Source organism: Thamnophis sirtalis, unplaced genomic scaffold (genome assembly GCF_051295495.1).
Source record: "Thamnophis sirtalis isolate CommonGarterSnake01/CBP01778 unplaced genomic scaffold, rThaSir2_p1.2 scaffold_14, whole genome shotgun sequence".
Classification (NCBI taxonomy): domain Eukaryota; kingdom Metazoa; phylum Chordata; class Lepidosauria; order Squamata; family Natricidae; genus Thamnophis; species Thamnophis sirtalis.
This window is the reverse complement of record NW_028261394.1, coordinates 1,326,676-1,349,109: the sequence shown is the minus strand read 5'-3', so window position 1 is coordinate 1,349,109 and position 22,434 is coordinate 1,326,676. Positions and strand designations below refer to the sequence as shown.

General features: G+C 48.4%; 1 protein-coding gene across 1 annotated transcript in view; it reads left to right on the top strand.

The window, feature by feature from the left end:
- The first annotated feature begins 5,979 nt into the window (after positions 1 to 5,979).
- MYO15A (myosin XVA) overlaps positions 5,980 to 22,434 on the top strand; it is a 30,982-nt gene continuing 14,527 nt past the window's right edge. The window contains 16 exon segments of the mRNA XM_087729231.1: positions 5,980 to 6,707; positions 6,762 to 8,630; positions 8,732 to 8,867; positions 9,232 to 9,951; positions 12,536 to 12,618; positions 13,391 to 13,454; positions 14,122 to 14,231; positions 14,811 to 14,885; positions 15,041 to 15,131; positions 15,306 to 15,311; positions 16,772 to 16,875; positions 17,079 to 17,145; positions 18,880 to 18,993; positions 20,329 to 20,490; positions 20,570 to 20,683; positions 21,407 to 21,536. Of these exon segments, the coding sequence (XP_087585357.1) occupies positions 5,980 to 6,707; positions 6,762 to 8,630; positions 8,732 to 8,867; positions 9,232 to 9,951; positions 12,536 to 12,618; positions 13,391 to 13,454; positions 14,122 to 14,231; positions 14,811 to 14,885; positions 15,041 to 15,131; positions 15,306 to 15,311; positions 16,772 to 16,875; positions 17,079 to 17,145; positions 18,880 to 18,993; positions 20,329 to 20,490; positions 20,570 to 20,683; positions 21,407 to 21,536 (4,573 nt within the window).

Sequence of the window (22,434 nt, the reverse complement as noted above, 5' to 3'; positions counted from 1 at the left end):
CCCCCCCCCCCTCCCAAGCCGTGAGCTACAGGGCTGTTGTCCGCTGGTCACTCCGGCTGGGGATGATGCGTGCGCCAATAGCCTTTAAAACATCTGGTTGAGAGTTCCTTGTGATTGTTTAAGCGGCCCTTCGCTCTGATCATCGCAGCACAGCTGGTTCGGCTAAGCTCTGCCCCTTGTTTGGATGGCTTTGGTATCCAGTTTTTTAATTCCTCAACTGAAATAGAATAGACTAGAAGAATAGAATAGAAGAATAGAATAGAATAGTAGAATAGAATAGAAGAATAGAACAGAACAGAAAATAGAATAGAGGAGAATAGAATGAGGAATAGAATAGGATTATTGGTCAAGTGTGATTGGACACACAAGGAATTTGTCTCTGGGGCAGATGCTCTCAGTGGACATAAAAAGTTGTTGGTCGTTTGGGTCAGGAATGAGCCGAGGTGGCGCAGTGGTTAGGGTGCAGCACTGCAGGCCACTTTAGCTGACTGTTATCTGCAGTTCAGCGGTTCAAATCTCACCGGCTCAGGGTTGACTCAGCCTTCCATCCTTCCGAGGTGGGTGAAATGAGGACCCGGATTGTTGTTGGGGGCAATATGCTGACTCTGTAAACCGCTTAGAGAGGGCTGAAAGCCCTATGAAGCGGTATATAAGTCTAACTGCTATTGCTATAATGAGAAGCTGCTGGGTCTCCAGATGTTGATGAGCCGGCATGCCTGAGTCGTAATTCATCCCTTTTGCTGGATTGCTTTCTTACTGCCAGCAACCGCTCGGTTGTTCGTGATGGAGAGGAAAGATAGAGGGACCAAGGGGGTGGAGGAAAGTGAGTGGGGTGCCTCTCCCATCATAACCAGTCTGGATTCTCCCATTGGTGGGAACATCCAAAGGTCTCTCTTTTTTTAATAGATGGGAAACATGAGCTTCAGTTCTTCTCTCTGCTTGGAAAAACTTTGGTTTCCTAGGAAGAGGAGCTGATCTGAATTGCTGGCTGTTACCGTGGCTTTCCCAGGCATTTGGGGCGTTGCGGAGGGGGGATGCAACCTGGCCTACTTGCTGGGCGCCTGCTTCCCCCACAGCTTGTTCTGCCTTTTCCAGGTTGGGGTGGGGGGGTTCTTATCCCAGTCCACAATGCGTCCCCAGAAAGGCTGGATCCTCAAATCTCCCCCTTTTGGGTGGTAAGAGACTCTGAGCACCAACCTTCCTTTCTGTGCCATCAGATGCTTTCTGGGTGTTTGAAGCGGCATCAATTCATTCGACTCCCAGCTTTCATGCCAGCCCCCCTCCCCAGAAAAAGAGATTTCTGCTGCAGCTGCGAATGAGTCCAAAAAGATGGGGAAAAAGACCATTAAAACCCACCGAAGGAAATGTGTGGGGAGACAGTTCCAATCTCTCTCGGTGGCCTTGTGAGATCGGTCCCAAACCTGCCCCGAGTGGGTTGGGAGTTTGGGGTGGTGCAGAAAGCAAAGTGGGCCCCACCTCCTGGGCATTGAGGCAGCCCCCGCTGCAGCCCCACTCCTGCCCTTCTGCGAATGCTTCCAGGGAAAGGCCTCCCCCTCCTGCCAGCTCTCCCCGTCCAGCCGCCACAAGGGAAGAATAGGTGCCATCAAATATGCATGCAGCCGGCAGCTGCCCAGCAGCCAGGGCGGGCGGTCACTGGGCGAGTTGCTGACCTTCCAGGCCTGTCCCTTGGAGCGAGGGGATGGCGTCGCCTGTCCTCCTGAGGGGTTAGTCCGTTGCGACAGCAGAGGACAAGGGGGGGAAGCGGGCAGCCCCTGGCCAGGTAAGTGGGCCACGGCATCTGATTGCTTTCCATTTGCTCTGGCTCTGGTTTAATCTGCAAAACGGCCATCAGCTGCTTGATCGCAGACTTGCTTTCAGTTCATTGGTAGCCAGGTCTTGGGGTAGGGAAGGGCTAGGCTTGTCCTCCCTTCTGAAGCCCTCACGACCTCCCTGGGAGGTAGGCTGGGATGGAAGAATGCGGTTGCGGGGCGTGTGTGGAAGGCTCAAGTTTTTTTCTCCGAGGGTTTGCAAATCTGGAGGGTGAGCTGCTACCTTTTGTCTGCTCCTTCAATGGGTCATGTTGTGCTCCGGTTAGCCCACCTCACAGGGTGGTTGTGGGAGTCATAAAGATGCCCCCCCCCCATTTGTAAGAGCGAAGCAGAAAACTTTTGAGCCTCGCTCCGGAGGAAGCAGCTTTGAAATTAAGCCCCGGTTTTGGGGAAACCTTCAAAGCTAGAAATGGGACAAGGGAGGTGGTTTGAAACAACGATACAAACCTGAAGCCTCGCAGGTAGGATTTCGGGGGGCTCTGTTAAACACTGAAGTTTCTAGTCCTCTGCAATGAATCTCCTCTCTAGCCTGACCTCTGCTTTAAAAGTGCACCAGGAAGAGAAGACGGGGAATCTTCTCTATTCTCTGTGGTTTTTCTTTTCCTTCTGTAAGAGTTTCGGTCATGCCATCCAAAGGTAGGATTTCAGGGGCTCTGTTAAAAACTGAAGTTTCTAGTCCTCTGCAATGAATCTCCTCTCTAGCCTGACCTCTGCTGGACCAGGAAGAGAAGACGGGGAACCTTCTCTATTCTCTGTGGTTTTTCTTTTCCTTCTGTAAGAGTTTCGGTCATGCCATCCAAATATAACCAGGCATGTTTGTGCCCACTGCCCTGTCCGGTTTGAAAAGGTGCCAGCAGCTGCCCTGCCCCAGAATTTGTAGCAGATTTTGGAGGGCACTGAGCCCCCCAGTAAGGGGTCCAACCAACCCCCCTTCCTAAACCCAGCAGGAATTTAAAAAGAGGTGCTAACTCAAGCTGTGTGCCCGTCTTCCTGTTGGTGGCGGGCAGATGGAGAAGAGAGAAAGGTGAGCCTCTCCCTGCCAGCTGCCCGGCAGAGGGGCTGGTGCCCTTCCATTGTCCCTTTGATTTACGTCTCTCGGGCATGACGTCCGAGGCCTGGAGCCGGGGGGGGGGGGGAGTGGATCTCCCATGGGGAGACGGGAAGCAGCAGTTGGCAAGGCTCTCGGTTAGAGATGGCAACTTCCCGTCGGTGTGGAGTGGCACTGGGGTGCCGATGGCACCGGGCATCTTCAAATTGATTTGTGCAGGACTTGGGAAAGCCCTCGCATTGGCCGAGCTGGGAGCGAGGGGCCGACGTTTTGCCACGCCATGCCAAAACCAGGGTGCAGGAGGGCTCGGGACTGACCCTTGCAGTGGGTGACATCCAGGGGGCAGCCACTGATGGTGTCCAATCCAAAAGGTAAGCCCCCCCCCCTTTGGCAAACTGATCTGGGGTCCTTCCATGCATCTCTTGCACGTCGCATTTAAGTTCTACCCCCCACTCCCCCGTTGGGGTTTGATTGGTGAAGCCGAGGAGTTTGCAAAGAGCCAGAGGTGCACATCTGGATTTCAGCAGGAGCCCCCCCCCCCCGAGAGATTGGGCCACCATTTGCCTGAAATGCAGTAGGGTTCCCTACTTCGGCAAAGGGTCAGACTAGAAGACCTCCAAGGTCCCCTTCCAGCTTCGCTACCTCTCTTCTCAGCCTCACAGTTTCCCCGCCCTGGTCAGTTTCTCCTCCTGAAGTCTGCAGATCATCCTATTCCCTTGCCTTTGAAAGTAGGACAGAGGTTGGAATCGACTGGGGAACAGAACTGGAGATGCTCCGAAAAATGACAGCCCGTGTCGGTGGGATCAAAACTCTGTGTGTGTGTGTGTGTGTGAGAGAGAGAGAGAGAGAGAGAGACAGAGATCATGCCATTGTGGCTGCCATCTTGACCCTACCTTGCCAACAGCCCTGTCCCTCCCATCCCTGGATTGCATGCCCTTCATCCCTCCGAGCCCCATCCTAGTGTTGCGTTGAAGAGCTGTTTCTGTAACTCTTCCCAAGGCCTGCCACAAATACAAGTTTCAATTTTTTTAAAAATGCCTTCGTATATCAAAATGGAAAGGTCATCCTCTGAAGAGGAGAATATGTAAACACAACAACGGAAAGAGTGGATGGAGGGAGGAGTAGAAGGAAAGATAGGAAGGAGAGGGGAAAGGAGAGGAATAGGAGAAAGGGAAAGGCAGAGGAAGAATGGGAGGGAATGTAAGAGTAGGAAAGAGGGGAGGAATGGGAAGAAGAGGGGAAGGGTAAAGGGGAGGAAGGGGAAGGAGAGAAGGGAAAGGAGAGGAGGAAGGAAGGAAGGAGAGAAGAAAGAGAAGAAAGGGGGTAGGAGGGAGGGAAGGAGGGAAGGAAGGAAGAAGAGAAGGAGAAGAATGGAGGGAAGGAAGAAGAGGAGAGAAGAAAGGAGGGAAGGAAGGGAATGTAGGAGAGAAGGAAGGGGGAAAGGAAGGAGAGAAGGAGAAAAGAAAGGAGGGAAGGAGGGAAGGAAGGAGGGAGGAAAGGAAGGGGAGTAGGAGAGAAGAAACGAGGGAAGGAAAGAGGGAGGGAGGGAAGAAGAAGTAGGACCATTGTAAGATAAAATGGATCTATGGGATGTTAAAAAAGCAATCTTCAAGTATATTGTTAACAGGGAAAAATTGTTATAAATACATATTATTAATAACAGTTATGAGATCATATAATTGTGAATGTATATATGAAATTGATAAAATAAAATATTAATTTAAAAAAAGGAAAGGTATTGCATATATTTGTGAATATCGATGCAAGTTACGACTAAAAGGTATGATGTACATATATGAATAATTATACAATATATAGAATAGTAATTGGAAAGAAAGAAAATGGAAATAGCCACGATGTAAACATGAGTGATTCCGACACTGGATCTGTAAAAAATGGAAATGGGGTGTAGGCGTTGAAATAAGTTTAACAAAAGTAATTTTTTAAAAGTGCCACCCTGTGTGCACACGCAGCCTCCTCCTGCTCACCTGTCACAGGTGTGTAATTGCACCCAGGTTCCTTCAGCTTATCTTGCAGTGCGGCTGGACTCTTTCCCAGACATCTGGGGATTCAAATACCTCCTGAAGGGCCGCGAGGAGATAAGGTGACTCCTGGCAGAGTCCATTTTGCTTCTGAAGCAGCTGCCTTGAAGGGAGGGCTGCAGAAATGATCTCCCCATTTCCCCAGCCCCCCAAAAAGACCCCTTCCTGACATTTCTTTAAGCACAGCTGCATTCTTTCCAGAAAGAGGTCGATTATTCCTTTCGTCGCCACGATTAAAAAGAGAGAAGGAAAGAGAGCAAGAGAAGTGATTTTAGTTTCCCTTCGGATCCAGCTGAGCGGTCCGTAGGCTCATTCCAGATTCTGATTTCTAGTTCTATCACTTTAAAACAGCATTTAAGCCAAGGTGATTTTTTAAAAAAAGGAGCCAGATTGGTGAAAGGGGGCTCGTCCCCCTTCCGTCCTTCTCTCTCCTTTGGAGGACCCTCGGCCTGGAGATGGACTGGTCCATTTACATTATTCATACGGACTGTCCTGTCGAGCACCCGAGAGATACGGTTACATTGCCAGCTCCACATCAAGAGCTACATCTTCGCTTTCCTCCCAGCTCCTTGCAGGAAACACACTGGGGGGGTGGGTGGGGGGAGAAGGATGGGAAGCTCCCAGCCAGTGCTGTGTCCGAGATCAACCTTCACTGCTGGTCATAGAAGACCCTCCTCTAGGTCTCAAGTTTTTGAGGAAGACTGTTGAGGTCCACCACCTTCAGTAGCCGAGGCCAAGGACAGATGTTGGCAGGCCCACAAGGACTTGGTCCAGCTTCCTCCACGGGTAAATAAGGCAGAATCTTCTCTCTACGTAACTCTGAAATACGTAATTGCTGAAAACAGGACAAGTGAAGGGAAACAAGAGATCTTTAGAGCTCCACAGCGTGGTTTTCAGTCTTCAAAGAGGTCACAGAAAGCGTTGCTGTCCGAAATCTTCTGGCTTCTTCATTATGTTTGCTTCCTCCTCTCTGTTCCTGCATGGACAAAATTTTACTGAGCTTCCCCAGGAGGGGATGAAGTCAAGGAGAGTATGAACATCCTTCAAAGGCTCCTCGGAAATGGCTAAGAAAGGAAAAGAGGACAAAGGGAAAAATGCCCGAAAGGGGAAGAAGGAGCCTGTTGCTCAGCTGGACGAAGGGTCAGATTCTGACATGGAAAAGAGGAACGCTGAAGAAAGCGAGATGGACAGCGAGCTGGTGGAGGGAGAGGAGGCGGAGAATGAAGATGACCCGAAGAAGAAGAAGGGGAAGGACAAGAAAGGCGTGGTCAAGAAGGCAGGCAAAGGGAAGAAGGGGCAGCTGGACGAGAAAGAGGTCCAAGACCTTCCTGCCAAGACCAAGAGGCAGCTCAAAGGAGCCTCCAAGCTGGTCATGGGCCTGGCAACAGAGGACCCCAAGAAGAAGGTGGCCAAGAAGGAACACGCCAAAGCCCAGCTGAAGGGAGCCACAAAGGCCATGGCCATGGCCAAGAAAGAGGCAGTGGCCCCACCCAAGAAGAGGCGGAGCTTGAAAAGCACCTCCAAACTCTTCATGGGCGTCAAAGGGATGGGTCCTCAGAAGAGCACCAAGAAGAGCCAGTTCAAGAACACCTCGCGCTTCTTCTGGGGCCTGAAGAAGTACAGCACCAAGAGGAAGAAGAACAAGAAGAACAAGGGGGTGCTGAAGTCCACCTCCAACCTGATGATGCGCTTCAAATCTCTTGGAAAGAAGAAGGAGAAGAAAGAGGGAGCTTCTGGCAAGGAGACCAAGAAGTCCTCCTTCATGCTGATCCGGTTGGGAGGCAGGAAGTCAGAAGAACACCAGAGTAAAGGAGGGAGTTTCTTCAGCAACCTCTTCCAGAGGAAGAAGGCAAATCAGAACTTTAAATCCCAGGCCCAGGTGGTCAGCAAGGTGGCTGCGGTCACCAACTGGCTGACCCGGAAATTCTTGAGCAAACGTAGCAGAACCAGATATGACAAACGAGCAACTGACGACTCTTGGCTAGCCAAGATTGGAGCCAGGAAATTGCCTTTCCCTTCAGAAGATGAAGTCTTGAGACACCGAGCGAATATGAGAAGAGTCCCTGGAGCCAATAAATGTACCTGTTCCGGCCAATACTCTGAGGAATTTGGCCAGTGGGACCACCTGGATTCCGCCGCCTTACAAGATCACTGTGATGATTATGAAGAAGAAGGTGGTGGTTATGATGTCCAGTCCCCTTTCAAGTATGGCTTTTCTGGTTATAACCAGGATTGTTACGGGAGGGTGGAAGAAGAATATGGGCCTTATGATGAAGACTACGATGAGCAGGACCCTTACCGGTGCCACCCCCAAGAATATGGGCCGCCTTTCCATTATCCATCTTATGAACCTTATGAGGACTTCAGCAGTGATTATGAAGGGGAAGGTGGCCCACATTGGGCTGGAGAACTGGAACACCCCGAGGAGGAGGAGGAGGAGGAGGAAGAGGAGGAGGATGCTTACTGTCAACAAGACATGAATGACAGTGACCAAGAATGGGTCTCCCAGTCTTCATACAACCCATACGCTTGTCTGTTGGATGACATTGCTGAGATGGAAGAAGCCGACAGAGCTGAGCCTGAGCCAGAAGATGTCCCCGTTGTTTTCTCCCGTTCTTCTGTGTTTGAACGAGGGGTGGCAGGGAAGACGGTTGCAAGGGGACCCTTGAACAGGAAGCTTTTCCCGAGGCCCCAAGTGAAGCTGTTCGGGAGGGAGAAGCTTGATGTCCCTCTGCCCCCTGCCCCACAGATCTCTATGGCTTATTTGGATCCCGAGGAGGAAGGCATCCCTGAGGAGGAAGAGCAGGAGCCTCTAATTTCTCCATTTGCCCAGTTTGATGGTCAGTATCCGGAGCCTTCTGGGTGTCGAGAGACTTTTTCAGAGTTGCTCCCTGCGAGGAAGCTTCAGAGGCCTCACCGGACCAACTTGGGTGGAAGGAACTGGGCTCAGGATCCAAATCACTTGAAGCCTCCTCTTTCTCCAAGAGAATGCGGGAGTCCCCTCGGACAGTTCCTGCAACAATCCATCTCTCAGCCAAGACCGATTCTGAAGCACCACGGGAACCGGAGAAGGAACCAACCAGGCACAGGTGAGCCCAACAAAAGAACTCTGTCTCCGCGGTTTGGGAAGGAGGGTCCTCTGGAGTCATCTTCTCCTCCACCCCCAAGGATGCCTTTAGAAAAACCAAGTCCCACCTTCACCCACAGCTCCGTCAAGCAGCTTAGGGGTCCAGGGAAAAGCCACACTATTTTCGCACCTTCTCACACCGCAGTAGCAATGCAGGATGGTCTTCACCAAGAGTTGCAAAGCACTCTCCGGTCAACTTTCAATAGAAAGCCACAGCAAGACCTCAGGTTTTCCCAGAGGAGCACCTCGTGGTCCACAACCGGACATCAAAATCCTTCCCTCAAGGGTAGGAGTCCCCATAACCATGTGTTTTCTCCTTCTCCGAGAACAGCCAAAGAAAACCGGGTGTCATCAGGGGGGCGCAGGACAACCACAAGGGAAAACTCATCCAAGGACGACTCTTTCCAGACCCCTCCTTCCCTTCACCCATCAGCACACAAGCGTCTGGGAAGTCAGCGCAGCCTCTCATCTTCTAGCTTAGCATCTGTTAAAAGCCTGACGGACACCCCTTTCAGTCGCTCATTATTTCATACCTCCAGCACTCCAGAGTTTCTAGGTTCGGCCAGAAATAGGACCTCTGGAAGGTCTGTCCCACAAGAATCCCATCATCCCACCAGGAGGAGTTTGAAGGCTCCTCCATCACCTCAACCATCCCTTAGGCGTTTTGGATCTCCTCCCATTCCAGGCCACTTACAACCAACCAGGGCAGTTCATCAGGCATCAATGGACGCTTCGGGAAGCCTCCCCCAGGCTTGGAGCAGGCAGGCCGAGCCCCCAACGAAAGCAGTGAAGCCATTAATGAGAAACCAGCATTTGAGGCAGTTTGGCCACCACTCCCCAGTTTTATCTGCTAGGGGTTCTCCTCACATGCTGTCTCATCAAGGAAGCCACAGAATCAGAATCCGGGAGTCACCCCAAGGCTCATCACTGTATGCCCAACTGCCCTTTGAAATGGGTAGACCAAAGGAAGCTCAGCCCCAGGGCCAGCCCAGGTGGCTCTGTGCCTCAGAAGAAGAAACAGCAACGCCTTGGAGTTCCTCACCCAAGATGGGAGCTACCAGAAGCTCGAGAAATGGTTTTGACTTGCCCCAATCGCCCCTTCAAACTCCAAGCCGCCGGAAGGACTTCCTTCAGCGCATAGGTCAGCCTCTGGCTGGAATGGTTCAGCCTGCTTCTTCCGTTCAGTTCCTTCCTGGAGAAAGAAGACGACATTTAGAAGAGGAGAATCCGTATCTTGAGGAGTTTGGTCCAGAAGAGGCTCAAGCTTTCTCAAGGCAGCCGTTTCCCCAGCATTCTCCAGCTGCTGTGGCCTCAATGAAGCAGAAGACAGAGGCCAGGTCTGTCAGGTCCTCTACTCCTAAAGAGGCCCGTAAGCTCTCGGGTGGGCATTTCTCCTGCACCGTCCCTGGTGATCATCGTGGCAGTTTGAGGAGGCCCAATCTCAGCCCCATGTCTCAGAGAACAGTTTCGTTCCAAAGACCCTACACTTTGGAGGAAGAAGGCTCCCCTTCGGCCAGACCGCCCTCCGTTCGCAGCCAGTATAACAAGCCGAGGAGACCAGATTTTGCCCACGGACCTCCTGAGCTTCTTGAACACGACGTGGAAGGAGGCATAGGGAGATACGCCGTGGTGATGCCCCAAGTCCAACCGATGGGTCCTTGGAGAAGATCCCGGAGGCAGAAACAGCCGTGGTCCGAGTATCACACAGTGAGCGTTCGTGAGATGCCGAACGGTTGGGCCTCGGAGAAGCTCTTCCAGCAGCCTCCAGCGGAGAGTTTTAGGGCTCAGGGGGCTCATCGTGGGGGAGGAAGAGGAAGAGGGAATGGAGTGTTCTGGTACCTGACGCGGGGAGCCTCTGGGCCCAAGAGTCAATATGGAGAAACCAGCCAGAACTGGCAATGCAAGGTAATTGAAAGGGTCCCACTCTGCTGGATATTGAAGAGGGTCCGAGGGAGGCAGAACCTGGGGGCGGGGGGGAGTGAGAATTGGAAAAGTTTTTATTTTATTCTCTTACATACAATTATAGGTATACATTCACATATTTCTTCTTCTTCTTTACATCTGTCATTCTTATACATTTGTTATTCCATTTAAAAGGTTATAATATACAGTTTGGGTTGCTTTGTTTACCATCCCTTGTTTTAACACCACCTTATTTTCCCTTTCTTTTCTCCCTCCCTCCCTTCTCTACTTCCTTCCTTCCTCCTCTCCTTCCCCTTCCTTCTTCCCTTACCTCCCCCCTACTCCTACTCTTCCTCTTCCCATTCCTATCCTCTCTCCTTCTCCCTTCCATCTTCCTCTCCTCTATCTTCCTTCCCTCCTCTTCTCCTCTTCTCCTCCTCTCTCCCTTTCTTTTCTATTGTTATAGGTCCTTTTTTTCTCCCTCCCTCCCTTCTCTACTTCCTTCCTTCCTCCTCTCCTTCCCCTTCCTTCTTCCCTTACCTCTCCCCTACTCCTACTCTTCCTCGTCCCCCTCCTACTCTCTCTCCTTCTCTTCCTCTCCCACCCTCCTCTCCTCCCTTCTTTCTTCCCTCCTCTTCCTCTCATCCTCTCCCCCTTTCTTTTTCTGTTGTTATAGGTGTCTCTTTCAAATCTCAATTTATGTTTTCTTGGGATGGATTTTTCCGCAAACCCAAATATAATTTGGTATCATTTCTTATTCCCGTTCCTTCTTCCCTTGCCCCTCCCCTACTCCTCTCTTCTTCTCCCCCTTCCTGCCCTCTCTCCTTCTCTTTCTATCTCTTCTGGCCTTCCTCTCCTTTTCTCTTTTCTCCTTCCCTCCTCTTCCTCTCATCCTCTCCCTCTTTCTTTTTCTGTTGTTGTAGGTGTCTCTTTCAAATCTCAATTTATGTTTTCTTGGGGTGATATTTCCACAAACTCAAATATGGTTTAGCATTGTTTCTTATTCCCTTCCCTTCGCTAATCTACCCTAACTACGTTTTCTCATCGTTTATATCTCACCCTTGAATATATACTTGTACATTTAGTCCTTTCTTTTCTGTTTTCGGAGGGGGGGAGTGAGAATTAGAGGAGGCCCTTTTGAGTTCAATTCCTCTTGAGCTTCTGAGTCATCCAATGGGATGCAGGTGCCCCAACAGAGATCAACCCATCCAAGGGGATCTGTAACCTTGTGGATTCATCCAGTGTGGCTGAGAGTCTAGTGTGGCATAGCAAGAACCAACCAGCCTCACCAGACATCCCCACTTCTCAGGAGTGGACCCATCGCAGCATTTCACTCCCATGAAATAGAAAAGAGAGGGAAACAAGGACGCTCCTAGCAAATGGTGGCTTTTCCCTTGGTTGAACACAAATGGTTTTAGCCTTGGCTGTGCTCCATTTAGGGGAGTCGAGCCTTTGGCGAGTTCCTCAGATGCCCGGCAGTTTCTTTAAGACAAGGTTAACGTTATCCATCATCCACGGGGACAGACAGACGTTCCACAGGAAAGTGGGGGAGATCCTGAGGTCCCTTCTTGATCTGATGCAACCCAGGGAAAGTGGGGAGGAGGCCACTGACTTTAGGAAGGCAAGCTTCCTCAGTGTTTCTCTCTCTCTCACACACACAAACAATTGTTTGTCTCCACATCTCCAACCTTCTCCTTTGAAAAAAAGCTCAAACGCAAAGTTGGCTTGGTCCGATTAAAGAGGAGCTGGCAGGGGAAACATAGCAATAGCAATAGCAGTTAGACTTGTATACCGCTTCATAGGGCTTTCAGCCCTCTCTAAGCGGTTTTACAGAGTCAGCATATTGCCCCCAACAACAATCCGGGTCCTCATTTTACCCACCTCGGAAGGATGGAAGGCTGAGTCAACCCTGAGCCGGTGAGATTTGAACAGCCGAAGTGCAGAACTGCAGTCAGCTGAAGTAGCCTGCAGTGCTGCACTCTAACCACTGCGCCACCTCGGCTCTGCAAGGCAGCCTCTCTGCTCCGCTCTGGGGGAATCCACACAATGCCCGAGAATCAAAGACACCCATCCTGGCCGGTCTGTGTGTGTGTGTGTGTGTGTGTGTGTGTGTGCATAATATTCCCTTGTAACCAAAGGACAATATGCATAGGGGAGGACACTGAGCCGAGTTGGAACCGGAGGGGAGAATTAATTAGAAGCAGCTACCTGATTCCTCTCTCCTGAGTAATGGAGTGAGTCACTGTTTAATAGCCACTCCACCATGACATCCAACTCAGGTGCGTTTATCACTGTCAAGAGGTGGCCTTTGCAGATGCAGAAGGAAAGCCAGGCGCCGCTTGCAAACCCCCAACCTTTTCCTAGGTGGAAAGGACAGCAGGGTGGGCAGGAGAAACAGGCTGGAAGGAGGGGTGGGTTTCAGCCTAAGTCAGACCTTTCCCCATGCCATGAAATGCCTTCCGTGAGCTGCTGCCAGCTCTCAGCTGAATCCACCTCTGGGGTTGCTTGGGGGGGGGGATTCAAAGAGGGACGGGGAGATTTGGGGAGGCTCTCTTGACCTTCTCCTGGTCTTTCCACCAACTTCTAGATGCACTGCATTCACAATTTGCAATCGGCAACCAACCCAGGAGAGGCGAGCTATGACGCTGTGGATGACTTGACCCAACTAGAGTAAGTATTTGAAGGATGGGTTCTTGTTGGAGACAAAGGGGTGTCCTGTCCACCCCCGAGAGATAAGAGAGCTGTCTTGCTCAAACCTGGCAACCTGAAGATGGGTGAACTTCAAGGCCCACAATCCCCCAGCCAGCACAGACACAGAGAGATACATCCCCCCCACCCCCAGGCCATGTATATCTTAATGGAAGTTCTTTTTCTGTTCAGCTCCTCTTGTAGTGTTTTGGGGTGGGCCAAAATTAAACAAAAGATGTATGAAAAGAAGGGAAGACCACTTACGGGAGCATCTTCCACACTGGGCCGATTGAGTCCTCCTTACTAATCTCTCTACTCGTGTGTAGAGTGCGGCCTTTTTTTCATCATACACCTGAGCCAGGTGGGTCTTAGAACCCTGCTACCTACTAGTTTAACAGGAAGCAAAGCTTCCTCTCTCCTGTGTCTCTTCATCCCGTACCTTTATCACAGTGTTTCTCAACCTTGGCAACTTGAAGACGTCTGGACTTCAACTCCCAGAATTCCCCAGCCAGCATTCGCTGGCTGGGGAATTCTGGGAGTTGAAGTCCGGACATCTTCAAGTTGCCAAGGTTGAGAAACACTGTCCTAACCACTGCTGGGGAATTCTGGGAGTTGAAGTCCAGACGTCTTCAAGTTGCCAAGGTTGAGAAACACTGCTTTATCAGATTTGCTCTGCGGAACTCCCCATGTCAAGATGTATTTCCCCCTCTTAAGGTTGTGTTGTGTCCAGCCGTGTTTGTTCTTTATGCCACAGAGACCTCCAGGAAAGCGTGATCCTTCGCAACATCCAAAGGAGGTTTGAGCGGGGGCAGATCTATGTGAGTTGGCTCTTTTCACTTTTGCTCCCCGGGCTTCGAAACCATCGAAAGAATCTCCCAGAGGGAGATCGGGAGGGTCTGGCTTCAAACCCAGCTAAGCCACGAGATCTCCTAGGAGGGCCAGGCTTGGTCTTCCTCACAGCCTCGTAGGGATGGTGACCAAGGTGGAAGAGAAGTAGAGAATTTGGCACCTGGCTGGTGGCCTCCTTTTTCCTTCAAGAAGAAAAGACTCAGCGGCAAAATATAGGTGTTGAATTGAAAAGTTCTGGTAGGGTTTTTAAATATGACTTTCCTTCTGTAAGTTCTCACCCTATATTTTGCAATGTCTGTTCATAAAGCATAGGGATTGGCCTAGTTCAGAGTAAACCAGGAGTTTATTCTGTGGGGATTCTATGGGGCATGAAGTTATGATGTTTGGATTCACCCAGAGCACTAAGTCCTCTAGAATGTTGTGTTTTTTGCTTTCCCTAACATGTGTTCTGTGTGTGTGTGTGTGTCTGTCTGTCTATCTCTCTGTATCTATCTATCTATCTATCTATCTATCTATCTATCTATCTATCTATCTATCTATCTATCTATCATCCATCCATCCATCCATCTCTCCCTCCCTCCCTCCCTCTCTCTCTCTCTCTCTCATACACACCACGTTCCTCTTACTCTCTGACAGAGCTACATAGGTAGCATCCTGGTGTCAGTGAATCCTTACAAAATGTTCAACATCTACGGAACGGACCACGTCCTGAAGTATGAAGGCAAAGCTTTGGGAGAGAACCCGCCGTGAGTCCCTTACTGGCTGCAGGTTTGATCTGGAGGGCGTTTCACTCCCTCCTGCAGAAATGGGGGGGGGCAGTTTCATTACCCTGGGCTCTTTTGACGGGCAATGTTCTTAGCCATGGTGGCCCTGAGGATGCCCTCGTGTTCTTCTGTGGGTCAGGAAAGGCTGGCCAGGTGCTTCCTGAAATCTCAAGAGGTTTGGATGAATAATGTCTCGGCTGCTTCTGAGTCTTCTCACCCAGCAAACCAGAGGATTCGCAACTACAATTCATATCATTCCGGTCCTCTGCTTCTATTGGTTAGGGATGGGAATCTGAAACAGCTAGAAAGCGTAAATGAACAGCCTGTCTTCCCTCGGGTATAGTTCTACTTTAATTGGCAGTGATTCTCTAACATTGCAACTAGTTGGCCTCCCTGTGTTGGTGTTTCTATAAGTGGTTCCTTCCGTGTGTGTCTTAAGGATTGCTATTAAGGCTCGTGGGAATGCTAGCTAGAAAGACGCCACTCTTGACTTGAGAGCAACCCGCCCCCTATTTTTAAAGACAGCTTGAGACTTTCTCCCTTCCTTCTCTTCTTCTGCAGACACCTCTTTGCAATCACTAACGTTGCCTACAGCAAGTTGAGAGATGCCAAACTCAACCAATGTATCATCATTAGGTGAGCTCGGGACGTTCCCTCTGAGAATACTCCTCAAAGTAGCTAAGAGAAGAAGGAGGACTCCTTCCCCCCCCTCCTCCCATCTCCTTTCAGGGCAGGTCCCTGTTGAGATGCTTCCTTGGGCTCAAGGCTCCTTCCATCTGGTTTGCTTCTAGTGGAGAAAGCGGATCGGGCAAAACCGAAGCCACCAAGCTGATTCTTCGTTACCTGGCAGCTATCAACCAGAAACACCTTGCGACTCAGCAGGTAGGACGGAGGGGATGAGCAGAGGCAACGAGACTCAGCCACAGCCTTGGTGCTCCCCTAAGGCCCAGTTGAGGCCAACGGGTGGGTGGGTGAAGGGGGAATTGCCCCGAACCTTTGAAGACCTTCTGTTGCTTCCTACCTTCTGCTGCCATGCTGTTCTTGACGCTCCCCTAGATAAAGGTATGGGGCATGGTGTGCATCAGGTTTAATTGGTTGATGCCGTGCTCTGTGCATGAACTCAACTGGGAAGGGATTAGTTTGACTCTGTCTCACGTTCTCACCTCTTGGAGAATGAGGGCTTCCCCTCTGAGCAATCGGCCCATCTCCATTCCTTATCGGTTGACTTCTTGAACGCGGATGGCTGTTTCCTCCAAGCCGAAGTGATGAAGACTCATTTCCGAACCTTTCCTACGTGATTTGGACTCAGGTGACCGATACACCTGGCTACCTTTCTTATGGCTGACTGCAGTAAGGGATCTTGCCTGCAAAGTTCAGTCATTGCTCAGAGGTCAAGCCGAGGTGGCGCAGTGGTTAGAGTGCAGCACTGCAGGCTACTTCAGCTGACTGCAGTTCTGCAGTTCGGCTGTTCAAATCTCACCCGCTCAGGGTTGACTCAGCCTTCCATCCTTCCGAGGTGGGTGAAATGAGGACCCGGATTGTTGTTGGGGGCGATATGCTGACTCTGTAAACCGCTTAGAGAGGGCTGAAAGCCTTATGAAGCGGTATATAAGTCTAACTGCTATTGCTATCTATCTATCTATCTATCTATCTATCTATCTATCTATCTATCTATCTATCTATCTATCATCTATCTATCTATCTTGGTGAAATGAGGACCCAGACTGTGGGGGCGATATGCTGACTCTGTAAACCGCTTAGAGAGGGCTGAAAGCCTTATGAAGCGGTATATAAGTCTAACTGCTATTGCTATTGCTACTGCAAATAAATATTCTGATTTATCTACTTTCACATCAGCTGTTGCTCTTCTCTCTCTCTCTCTCTCTCTCTCTCTCTCTCTCTCTCTCTCTCTCTCTCTCTCTCTCTCTCTCTCTCTCTCTCCTCCCCCTGTTTTATTTTTAAAAAATGGGAGATTCATGGAACATTTTGTCCATTCTCCACACTGCTTTTCTCTCCAGTGCTTTGGCAGGCTGGATTTTGGCGATTAAACAAAAAACAGGTTAACGTAACAGCCAGGGCACATTGAGGTTTAGAGACCTCCCTTCCCTCTAATTGATCCTATTCATAGGTCCTTCCCATTTTATTACTCCCAATGGGGATTGGTGACAATTGCGCCTTAATTGCCTCTTGGCAAGGTTTGGTTTCTGTGGGAGAAGAGGACGGAGGAATTGATTTCCCTTCACGAAAGATTTCCTCCTCTGTTTTTAAAACCACAAGATTGGGCTCTCTCGCTAAGTAAAAATGAACCCTCAAAAGCAGCAGGAAGAATCGAATATCCAGCTTCAAACAGGAATGGGAAGGACAGATTTGGTTTGATCTCATTTGATTCTATTTGATTTGATCTGATCTGATCTGGTCCTGCATTCATCACATGCTTGGAGGTTTTCATATATGTTTGACCCTTTCTTAGAGCTTTGATTTTTACATCTACATTGCTCTTGTATTTTATCCGCTTGAGACAGATTCTCGAAGCGACTCCTCTTCTGGAATCCTTCGGAAATGCCAAGACTGTGCGGAATGACAACTCCAGCAGATTTGGGAAATTTGTGGAACTCTTTCTGGAGGAGTAAGTAATCCGAACCCTCGTAGGTCTTCCTACCAAGCCCTCCTCCCCTACTTAGAGCCTCTCTGCTTCTTCCCATCCGACCCTGCCTTCAGGGGCCCCACAGGATGGAGATAATCCTCGACTTACACATATTTGTTTAGTGACTGTTTGAAGTTAACAGCTGCCCTGGGAAAAGTGACTGATGACCGCTTGTCTTTCTCCAGCAACGGGTTGATCTGTGGTGCCATCACCTCCCAGTACCTTCTGGAAAAATCACGAGTCATCTTTCAGGTAAGGTTTTCCTCTGTTCTTGCGTTGGCCTAGTCATGGCAAGCAAGGGAGACTCTAGCAAAGCAAGTGAGAAGTGCAACCGGCCCATTTCCTTTTTAAGCATTGCAAAGGAAGCCTTTGGAAGGAAATAAAAGAGTTAGCATTTGCAGGGAGCTGGCTTGGAAAGAGCCTCTCTCCAGCTTGCATCTGTTATGAACAATGCTTTGGATTTAGCTGGTTACTTTGATCCTCTAAAATTAACTAAGTGGTACCGTTGGTTGCAAGGTGGCTCAGTGGCTAAGATGCTGAGCTTGTCGATCAGAAGGTCGTCAGCTCAGCGGTTCGAATCCCTAGCGCCGCATAACGGAGTGAGCACCCGTTACTTGTCTCCGCTTCTGCCAAATGAGCAGTTCGAAAGCCTGTAAAAATGCAAGTAGAAAAATAGGGACCACCTTTGGTGAGAAGGTAACAGCTTTCCATGCACCTTCGGGAGTTGAGTCATGCCGGCCACATGACCACGGAGACGTCTTCGGACAGCACTGGCTCTTCGGCTTAGAAACGGAGATGAGCACCGCCCCCTAGAGTCTGGAACAACTACCACATATGTGCTAGGGGAATCTTTACTTGGTTGCATGGATCTGACCAAACTAGGATGATTGTCTACAAAAGGAATGAGATGGATTAGATTTGAACAGCAGTTGAGCATTTATTAAAAAGCAGAAGTGGATAATAAGGAAAATTGAAAAGATTTGTTCTAGCATTATGAGTCCTCTCAACAAATGATTCTTTTTATAAGAGTTCTCCAAGAGTGCTTAGAAATATTAAATCAAGAGAGCATCGGGGCTCTCTCGATGCTACATATTTCCATATATGGTGGACTTGCCAAAAGGCTAAGGCATTTTGGATAAAAATATGGTGGATTATGCAAAATATCTTTAAAAGAAGGATAAAGTTTACTCCTCAGTTATTTTTACTAGGTATATGTACTGACTTTACAGTGGTAGAGACTAACTTGATTCTGCATCTAATAACGGCAGCAAGACTGTTGGTGGCGCAATACTGGAAGAAGGAAGACTTGCCTACAATCCAAGAATGGACATTGAAAGTCACAAACTTAGCCGAGATGGCTAAAATATCGGCATATCTTAAAGATCACTCAAATGAGAGATATAAACGAGACTGGAAAAAATGGATTGACTATATACAAAATAAATACGGGACCAAGAAATTCCAGTTAGCCTATGCTTAAGATCAGAAATGATTTAAACTGTTTAAAGTTGGTTCAGCAAGAAGAAGCTAAGATCAATGTAGAATGTTATTAATTTTTTTTTCTCAATAGATTTTAGACTGTGGTTGTTAGAAACCCATACCGTGTACGGGTTCTGGGAAGTCGGGGGTGGGGGGGAAGGTGGAGGGAGGGAGGGGTATATATTAGGCTAGACAAGAATTTGGTGGTAAACTAGAATTATTTTGATATACAAGAAATTGTACTTCGATATCTTACTGATTGAGGAATGATGAAATGTTTGTCTTAAAAGAAATAAAACTTTTGAAACAAGGTCAAAGAAAAGAAAAGAAAAAGAAAACAAAAGAAATATTAAATCAAGTGCAATCCTATGTAATTTTTTTATTTTATTTTTCCTTACTTTCATTGGTAGCCATTCTGGATTTTTGCACTTGGGTGTCAAAATATCTTGGTTTCTCACTCATAGTCACCCTTCACATCCATCCGTCTTGTCTTGACTCATTCTCTAGGCCAAAAATGAACGAAACTACCACATCTTTTACGAGATGCTGGCTGGTCTCCCCACGCAGCAGAAGCAGGCCTTTTGTCTTCAAGGTGCAGAAACCTACTATTATCTGAACCAGGTATGGAGCTGAGTGAGAACTCCTATAGTTCTTCCTTCATGGTGATGCCTTTGTCCTTCAAATTTCTGCTTCTTCAATTTCTCAGATACTTAAAAAGTCTCCAAAGTGGGGGCTCAGGTCAGATTGTCCAAGAACTCAGATACCTTCTCAGAGATTTCTGACAAGATGAAAATGGGGAAGAAAAAGAGAAGGGTGAATTCTTAAGATCCAGGAGAAAGCAGTAAACCTTGGTCAAAGTGAGCCTTGATCTAGGTTGGACCAACTGATCCTCATTTATTGGGAAAAGTCAGTGTTGGTCACATCCTGCCAATTGCTGGGAGAAGCCAAGCTCTGCTTCTTTGCAGCTCTTTGGTCTCAGGACATTTAAGTAGAAGAAGATGAGGTCTCCATTGGAAGAGAAGATGCTTCTTCTGGATTCTCCTGCCATTAAAGTCACTAGGACAAGAAAACATGAACTGGGATCTGAAAGAGACACCTATAACAATAGAAAAAGAAAGGAAGGGAAGAAGGAAGGAAAGGAGAGGAGGAAGGAAGTAGAGAATGGAGGGACGAAGGAAAGGAAAGGAAAGGAAAGGAGGGTGGAAGAGAGAGAAAGAGACGGAGAGATAGTAGGAGAGGAAGAAGTGTGGAGGAGAGGTAGAGGAAGAAGAAAGAGGTAAGGAGAGGTGGGTGGAAGGGAGAGAAAGAGAAGGAGAGGAGGGAGGAAGGGAGAGAAAGAGAAGGGGAGAGGGCAGGAAGGGGAAGAGAGAGGGTAGGAGTAGGGGAGAGGTAAGGGAAGGAAGAAGGGGAAGGAGAGGAGGAAGGAAGGAAGTAGAGAAGGAAGGGAGAGAGAAAAGAAAGAGAAAATAAGGTGGTGTCATAGCAGGTGCGAAGGATGGTAAACAAAGCACTCCAAACTATACTTTATAACCTTTCAAATGGAATAATAATAATATAAGAATGGCAAAGAAAAAGAATAACTATGTGAATGTATACCTATAACTGTATGTAAGAGAATAAATGACAGTAAAAATATAAAGCATAATATAGGTAAATAATATTTGGTCATAAGTAGCTAAGAACAAATAAATAAAGAATTGTACATGGATAACGAATAAGGAGATTATGAATGAAAGATAGAAATGTATAGAAGGGAAAACACTAACTGCAAAGAAACCGATTCGGAACTGCGGTATGATATACGATGGAACTTATTGTTCCTATGTTGTTTTTAAGTTATGTGTTTGTTTCTGTTGATGTGCTTATGTGTGTAAAATAAAAATTTATAAATATAAAAAAAAAAAGTCACTAGGACATGCCGTTGGGAGTCAGATGTTTTCCTGCTGTCTTCCCCAGGGAGGCGACTGCGAGATTCCTGGCAAAACGGACCTAGAAGACTTTCATCGGCTTCTCGACACCATGGAGGTCTTGAATTTCAGCCTCCAAGACCAGGACAGCATCTTCCGAATCCTGTCTTCCATCCTCCACTTGGGGAACGTCTACTTTGAAAAGTATGAGGTAGGAGGCAGCCCCGGAGGTCGGAGAGATGATTCCCTTTCCCAAGGAAGACGTTTGAGATTCATTTGGGTACTTGCAGACCGACTGCCAGGAAGTGGCCTCTGTGCTGAGCGCCAAGGAGATCCGGGTCGTGGCTGAGCTGTTGCAAATCTCTCCCGAAGGCCTGCAAAAGTCGATCACCTACAAAGTGACGGTGAGGGAGCCAAAACCTAGACATGCACACAAACACACACAAAGGCAGGTTCTGGCCTCAGTCTGCAATGTGATCCACACTGAGAGACCGCCTGCTGCCAATCACCTCCACTAGACCGATTAGATCCCACAGACAAATAAATAAATAAATAAATAAATAAGTAAATAAGTAAATAAATAAATAAATAGATTAGGCCTCCTCCAAATTCCATCCGCCAGCCAGTGTTGACTGGCGACCACTCGGAGGAGAGCCTTCTCTGTGGCTGCTCCGACCCTCTGGAACGAACTCCCCGTGGAGATTCGAACCCTCACCACCCTCCAGGCCTTCTGCAAAGCCCTTAAAACCTGGCTGTTCCAACAGGCCTGGGGCTAAGGAACCGTTGCCCCCGTCTCGAATGGTATGACTGTTGTGTGTTTTTAAATTATGCATTGTTATGTTTCGTTTATTTTTTGTCTGTACCCCTCTTCCCTGATTTGAGTTGTGAGCCGCCCTGAGTCCCCTTCGGGGGAAAAGGGCAGCATATAAATATAATAAAATCAATCAATCAATCAATCAAAACACTGAGCCCATAGCTCACAACATCTGGGATAGCTCTGGTGTTTTGTTTCCCCACAAGTGTTGTTTGCAAGTAACAACACCTTCAGAGTCAAAGGGAGCAAGTGGAGTCAGGACGGGAGGTTGGAACAAACCTTGAGATGCTCCTCAGCATTCTTGTCTCAACAGGGAGGACGGGAGTCTGTTGAGAACATCAGGTCTCACCATCAATGGATGGAGAAACTGCTCACCATCAACCCCAAGTTTCAGTCACACACTTTGAACAAAGGGGGAAAGTTTGGAAGCTCCCATAACTACCGTGTTTCCCTGAAAAGAAGACAGGGTCTTATTTTCTTTTGAACACCCCCCCCAAATAAGCCCTTGGTCTTATTTTCGGGGAGGTCTTATTATTTTTGAGGTGCAGGAGGCGGCAACCGTGGTCACCTCATAGCTGGTGCTGTGTTGCAGTATTTTCAGGGAGGGCTTATTTTTGGGGAAGGGCTTATTTTAGCGCATGCGCCAGAGGTGGGTTCCTACCAGTTCGCACCAGTTCGGTAGAACCGGTTTGTCAAATCTACTGAACTGGTTAGAAGAGGTTCCACCAGTGGACCACACCTACAGAAGAGGTTCCAAAAATTTTTGAAACCCACCACTTACACACAGACACAGACACACACACACACACACACACAGACTCACACAGAGAGAGAAAGAGAAAGGAAGAAAGAAATAAAGAAAAAAGAAAAAAGAAAGAAAAAGTGAGAGAGATGAAAGAAAAAAGGAAAAAGGGACAGAGAGGCAAAATGAAGGAAAGAGAGAGAGAGAAAGAGAGAGAAAGAGAGAGACTCACAGAGAGAGAGAAAGAGAAAGGAAGGAAGAAAGAAATAAAGAAAAAAGAAAAAAGAAAGAAAAAGTGAGAGAGAGATGAAAGAAAAAAAGGAAAAAGGGACAGAGAGACAAAATGAAGGAAAGAGAGAGAGAGAGAGAGAGAGGGAGGGAGAGAACACATGGCCAACAAGCCACTCCCACAAAGGAGGCCACACCCACAGAGTAGGTTCGAAATTTTTTTTGAAACCCACCACTGGCATGCGCTCAAAAGCCCGATTGGGCTTATTATCCATGGAGGTCTTATTTTTGGGAAAACAAAAATGGCCTTTTCTGTCCACCCTACAATCTCAGTTCCCATCTCCAAGCTTTGTAACTAACAATCATGGGCC